We start from the raw sequence: 6,817 nt of genomic DNA on the forward strand, positions 1-6,817 counted from the left end.
CCGGAAGTTACTCACACTCCCGAGGATATCATTCGTCTAAAGAAATGATATAAAACTAGTAACAATATAAACAGTTTTAAAGTTCAACAATGTTTCAATATGTTCTTTTGTTCAGCGTCGCAGACCATTGCAGCCTTTCGCTTCGGTCTTTGTTCGATAGTAGAACTCTCGGTCACACCAACTTCGTCCTCCTGTTTGTCTTCAAAATTCTTTTGCAATGTGGAATGTAACTCCAGTGGAATCAAATGTTGGATAGGTCGTCTCAGACATGACGGTTTCCCACTTTTCTCATTAATCACACGAATTCTTGCCGCTCAAACAACGTTATCAACACTTGGAATTAGCTCTTCAACTTTCGCCACCTTCCAAAAGGCACGTGACGTCCGATCTGATTTCAGAATCACCATATCTCCTTCGTTTACAACGATTTGGCCCGATCCCGAGGTCGTTCTAGCGGTTTCCAATAAACTTAAAAGATACTCAGCTCTCCACTGGTTCGCGAAATTCTCCAACAGTCTCCGATGATACTTTTCTCTTCGCGTAAGGGATTGATTTGTGCTAACGATCTCATAGTGCTTGTCATTTGCAGTGGTTGCAATTGTACGGCCATAAATCAGAGAAGAAGGCGTTAATGGATAGGAGACGCCTTGTTCATCGTCATAAACGTAAGTTAAGGGTCGGTTATTTAAAGTTCCTTCGATCTCGATCAGCAAAGTCCTCATCTCCTCAAAGGACAAAAATGCACGACCCACGACTTTCTTTAAGCATCGCTTCACGCATTTAACCATCCTTTCCCAGAACCCCCCGTGCCAAGGGGCCTTTTCGATTATGAACTCCCATGTTACTCCTTTATTGGTCAGGTATCGTTGCACTTTGGTAGATCTCGTTATCCTTTTGATCTCTTTTTCAGCTCCTTTAAAAGTTTTTGCATTGTCCGATAATATTCTCGATGGTAACCCTCTGCGTGCAACAAAACGCCGAAATGCTTGTAAAAATGTTGCTACCGATAAGTTCGGCACCAGTTCTAAATGTAGAGCCTGTGTTGACGCGCAAGTCAAAAGGCAAACGTATGCCTTTTTCCTTTCTTCTTCTGTCTGGGTTTCCCCGTTCGTACTCACGTATATTGGGCCCGCGAAGTCGATCCCCGTGTTGGCAAATGGAGGAGCGTCGCTCACTCGACTTTGCGGTAATTGTGGAGCCTTTGGAGTCCCCAATGGCTTACCCTCGAATCTCTTACACACGATGCAAGCTCTTGTCACACGCTTTACTACTTCTCGACCCCTCACGATCCAATAAATTTCTCGCACGCTGTTCAAGGTTTCTCTGATACCGTTGTGGTGTACCGATGCGTGATGCTGGAGAATGACAAGGTCGGTGAAACGATGTTTGGTTGGAAGAAGAATAGGTTGTTTGGCATTTTTTGACACGGATGACTGTTCGATCCTAGCTTGGCAACGGATCAGTCCCTCTTCGTCCCGAAATAATCCTAGTCGCTTCACGAGCGGAGGTTGTTTACACCTCGGTTCAAGCAAATGATTGGATTCATCCACGAAATTAGCATACTGTATAGAGCGTAGCCATAATCTTTCTGCTTCGTTCACTTCCTTTGCAGTTAATTCCACAGATGTAATTCGCACACGTCGAGTCTTATCGATAAATCTCCGTACGTACGCAGTGACTCGTAACAACTTCAATTTTGTGCTATAGCGAGTACAATCTATAATCTTATCGAGATTAAGAGTCGAATTTGCTTTAACTATCGCTAACGATCTCGTTACTTCGGTTTGTGATTTGGACAATTCTTCGTTGGTTCGTTGTTCGTCTTTCTCATTGTGGTCTGGATCGAGTGGCCAATGATCTTCGGATTGTTTCAAGAAGTTTGGGCCATTCCACCACGTTTTATTTTCCGCAAGCTCTGACGCATTACATCCCCTTGAGGGTATATCTGCCGGGTTGACCTCTCCAAGACAAAATTTCCATTGTTCGGTTGTAGTAAGTTTCCGTATTTCGTTCACTCGATTCTGTACATACGTCTTCCAGGTCTTCGAGTTACGAATCCAGCATAGTACCGTATAAGAATCCGTCCACAATACCACCCTTGTAACCACCGGTAAAGACACGTAAGGGCCTTTCGCACGCACGTAATAAGCCTCGCTAGAATAACTGCCCCCAACAGTTCGAGCCTGGGAATTGATTGTTTCTTTACCGGTGCAACCCTAGTTTTCGACGCTATGAGTCGGACATCGGTCCCGCCATAAATATACACCGTACGTAGATACGCTACCGCTGCATACGCCTTACATGAGGCGTCTGAAAATCCGTAAAGCTCGAAAGTGAGTGGGTTATTAGAAATGTCGAAATAACATTGCGGTATTCTAACTCCTGGTAAATTTGACAAATCGTTAATTATGACATTCCATGCTTTCAGTGTTTCCCCGGTTAAGGGGTCGTCCCAAATAACGTTTCCTATACACAGCGTCTGAAATAAGACCTTTATAACGATCGTGAAGGCAGAAAAAAATCCCAGAGGGTCGAACATTTTTGCAGACAGTTTTAAAACGGATCTTTTAGTTGCAGGAAGAGTTTTTGCGTATTGGCTTAACTTCGCTAAATCGTACTCAAATTCATCAGAGTGCACTATCCACGGAACACCGAGCACTTTAACAGAACTGTCTTCGTTTCCATTCATAGTTTTAAGAATTTGGTGTTCGTTTTGAAAGTAATCCTTAATGTTCAAACCGTCCGAATCATTTGACTCGTTCACGCGATCTAGCATAGTTTTCTTGCCTTCCGTTTGAACTCCTGTCGGCTCGTTTTCGCTCCCGAGGGTTTTAACACACTCGCTCTCGCGATTTTCTACAATAGTGGATTCTTCTTCCTTTCCTTGCTGATCTAACGCTACCTGACTTCGAAACACACTCGAATTTGAAGTCCACTTCGGCAACTTAAATCCGCCTTCTCCCATAATTTTGTTAGACTTTTCATAAATTTCGATAGCCCCTGAATCATCCCACGATCCTCCGATCATATCATCGACATAAAACGAGTCCTTTAACAACGAGACCATTTCTGGGTGTTCCTCCATTTGACTCTCCAAGTGTTGTTCAATAACGGTCGACAAGATTGCTGGGCTTGGCGTTAACCCAAACACGAGGCGGCAGAATTGATAGTGTATAATTTCAGGGTGATCTTTCGTAATGTCATCGAACCATAGAAAGCGTAGCATTCGTCGATCCTTCGGAGCGATTTCAATTTGGTGGAATGCCTTTTCCACATCAGAGGCAATTCCAATTGGAAATCCCCGGAATTTAATTAATATGTCGAAGAGATAGGGTACTAAATTAGGCCCCTTTTCAAGACACTCATTGATTGACAGAGTGGCATCTCCGTGTTTCGCAGAGCCATCAAAAACAACACGTAATTTCGTTGTTAGCTTTTCGCGTTGAATTACGCCATGATGCGGTAGATAATGCGTCACCCCGAGGTCGGTCGAATTAAAAACCTGTTCGATTATCCCGGTTTGAAGCTGTTGCTGAATAACATGATCGTACTCGCTCAATAACTCAGGCTCGGCCTTTAAACGTGAATAGACATTATTTAATCGTTTCACACACTGAGTATAACCATTCGTTTCGGGCATACATCCATCTTTCCAAGGCAAACCAACTTGATACCGTTGCTGTACCTCATCGTACCTCACATTCTTCAAAAACTGCTTCTCTGCCATGTCAGTTTCTTCCTTAATTCCAATTGCTTCCGTGTTCCAAAATTTACCAAGTAATTCTGTTAGGTCTTTTTGCTCGTCAGTAACAAAGGCATCGTACAATAACACGTCTTGTTGTTCAGCTACAAAATTGGTCACAGTTTCGTTCCCCCAATAATTTCTGTTCTTGGCACTTCCACACACCAGCCAACAGAATTCGCTGTTCACAGCACAAGGGCCCTCGGCTCCACGTTCTATCTCTCCAGTGACGATATCATAATAATGATCCGATCCGATGAGAATATCTATTTCTGATGACGCACCGTCACTAAGCAGGTTGTCATCCGCCAATTCCAATCCTTCTAAATGAGGATATTGGGTAATATCTAAGGTCGTAGAAAGTGGAGCGCAAATCTTTGGAACTGTGAGAGCTGATATTTCAATGTTCCTGGTCTGCCCCTTCAGCTGCAGTTGGACTTGGTCACACTTACGTTTTTCGATTTGATCATTGCCAAAAGTGTTCAAATTTAACACCTCCGATTTCTCTGAGACAATTCCAAGTTTATTCTTTAATGTATCAGTTATATAGGTACGCTGACTTCCACTATCCATTAATACTCTAACTGAAACTTGCTTTCCCCTAGCACAAGCTTCTGTTGTTGCAGTTTGCAGTAAAACTGTACGTTTATTATATTTCGTTGATCCAGCTGCTGTCACTGTCTGGTTGGCTCCCTGATCCTTGCTCAAGGTCATCGTTGTGAGGGATGACCCCTTTTCTGTGTGTTCTGTACTTCCTGACTGATTTTGCTTTCCATCTTCCCTTGGTGGGTCTGAACTCCGATCCTCGGGGATGATTGACTGTGAGTTCTTATTGCAAATCGATTGATGGTGTTTCCCTTTACATTGTCTGCAGTTCTTGACGCATTGATTTCCACGATGCCCAAATTGCAAACAAGTGAAACATCTACCGGCCTTTCTTAAAATGTCCTTTCGATCACTAAGTTTAGTCACAGTCCCACACGAAGCGGAATAATGGTTTTTTCCGCAAAAGGCACATTTGATGGTAAATGAATCCTCGTTTTTGTTGCCCTGTGCCACTAATGATGTAGTTGAACCGGTATTCTTTGGGTACGGTACCCTCTTATTCTCTGTGTTAGCCTTTACGTGTTCGCTCAGTTCTCTCGCCTCTACCTCTTTTCGAATAATCTCGCCCACACATCCTTCCTTGTATTTCTCGCAATCTGTAGCCGTACATCACTCGACAACTTAGACATTATGACAGGTATTAATAAGCTGCCGTATTGGTCACTATGAACCCCCAGCGCCTCCAAAGCTCGTACATTTACACTGACTTTATCGTAGATGTACCGTAACTGACTTGCCTTTTCTCCACTACACGGTTGTAATTTGAGTAAGTCATCCATGTGGGCTGAGATAATTTGCTGTGAGTTGCCATATCGTTCTTGCAGAATATCTAACGCTGCCTGGTAATTATCTTCGGTTATTGCGAGGCCCTTTATAGAACGAAGGGCTTGCCCCTCCAGTAGGGACACCAAATAATTGAACTTGTCGATGCTCGTCAACTGAGCGTTCTTATCCACCGTGCTTTCAAATATCTGCCAAAATGATTTGTAAGTGGTCACATCGCCCTTGAATTTGGGCAATGTTAGCTTCGGAAGTTTCGATCTAACGGAATTTTGCATGCTCGTGACCGGTATTTGCGCGTTCGAGTTCTGGATTGAATTCGTGTCCGTTATTTGCGTGTTCGTGTTCTGGATTGAATTCGTGTCCGTTATTTGCGTGTTCGTGTTCTGCACTAAATTCGTGCTCTGAGGTGAACTCGGCACAAAAGTGGTTTCGCTATCTTGAGTCGTCGTAATTTGTCCCGTGTCTTTGCTTGTTTTATCGATTAATTCGTTTGTAAACTTCGTAATCTTCGCCTTTACATCACATGCTCGCGAATACACCTCCTCTGATTCCTCTATTTCTTGTACAATTTCAGCCACGTCGCATAACTCTAGAATCTGACTATCTAGGTCCCTTACTTTCTCGATTTTTTCGTTTAATAATCTACCGACCGTATTCAATCTTTCGCTTATAAACGTTGATCTTTCCTCTCCATTCAATAACTCCATCGCTTCTTTCGTGTACTTCGTTAATACCCCGCGGTTACCCGCTCGTATCGCTTTTAATCGTTTGAATTTTTCATCTTGTTCGTCCGCCATATTTCGTATTTATTTTCGTATATAAAACTCGTCGCTATCCTTTGTAAACACCGCAGTGCCCCACATTGGGCGCCATGTAGTAAACTCGTTCGAAAATGGTTGTGTAATTTCTGTTTAATACATCCAAAACATCATAACATATAAAATAAACTAAAAACATTGTAGCAGTTCACTGCAGTGTTTCACATATTCCTAAAAACTCTCTTAGTTGAGTCGCACGTGTCCGTTCTCCTATTTCCTAATATGGCAAAAACCCGGAAGTTACTCACAATAGATAATGATAGGCATTCACATATGTTCTATTAGTAATCGGCTTCCACTCTTAGTTAATTTTTCTAGCATTTATAGTTTCATATCGTATAATGTTAATTAAAGTAGTTCATTCAAGATTCCCACAAAATGCATTAACCCTTATTGAGGCAAATTTTCAAAAAATCACTTGAAAATCCTATAGAAATTCCAATGAAATTTATTCATACATGATGCATGTATTTATAATATTGGACATAAAGAGTTTTTTGCCTGTTAATGGGTTAACACATTAAACATTGGAATGTTTATGAATCTATCCACTCATCTTACCTTCAAAAAACTTCTCTTGGTATGCCAGTCAACAATAACAAATGGATAAAGATGATCCAATCTGTGTTTTGCAGAATGACAGCCAGCCCTTAAATCTCTTGCTTCAGAGAAGCAAACTCGAGTCAACTGGTCAACAAAGCATGGTATTTTCACACCATGCAATGGATCAGATTTGGAGGAAACAGGTGGTACATGTGCAGCTGGTTGGTCAGGTCAAGTCCAGCAGAAACGTAAATTTCCATTTCTCTAGCTGATCCAGTACATCCACACATTCTGAATATTTCTTCTCATCTTTCATGAGGATAGG

The 6,817-nt window shown here is 42.2% G+C and overlaps 2 protein-coding genes across 2 annotated transcripts; both read right to left on the minus strand.

The window, feature by feature from the left end:
- Nucleotides 1–2,739: 2,739 nt before the first annotated feature.
- LOC114531819 lies at nt 2,740–4,315 on the minus strand (the record flags this gene model as incomplete). The annotated part of the gene is made up of 1 exon (XM_028553436.1): nt 2,740–4,315. A coding segment is annotated over exon 1 (1,576 nt), but the record flags the coding sequence as incomplete, so codon positions are not given.
- Nucleotides 4,316–4,890: 575 nt separating this feature from the next.
- On the minus strand, nt 4,891–5,928 carry LOC114531823. The gene has a single exon (XM_028553438.1). The coding sequence runs from the start codon at nt 5,926–5,928 to the stop codon at nt 4,891–4,893; it is 1,038 nt and encodes a 345-aa protein (XP_028409239.1).
- Between the last annotated feature and the right edge of the window lie 889 nt (nt 5,929–6,817).

The sequence above is a fragment of the Dendronephthya gigantea genome, unplaced genomic scaffold, assembly GCF_004324835.1.
Source record: "Dendronephthya gigantea isolate DGI-Jeju-01 unplaced genomic scaffold, DenGig_1.0 000075F, whole genome shotgun sequence".
In the NCBI taxonomy this organism is placed as follows: Eukaryota; Metazoa; Cnidaria; class Anthozoa; order Malacalcyonacea; family Nephtheidae; genus Dendronephthya; species Dendronephthya gigantea.

Excerpts from the sequence above, each read along its gene's own strand:
- LOC114531823 (XM_028553438.1), bottom strand. The coding sequence starts at position 5,928 with ATGGCGGACGAACAAGATGAAAAATTCAAACGATTAAAAGCGATACGA.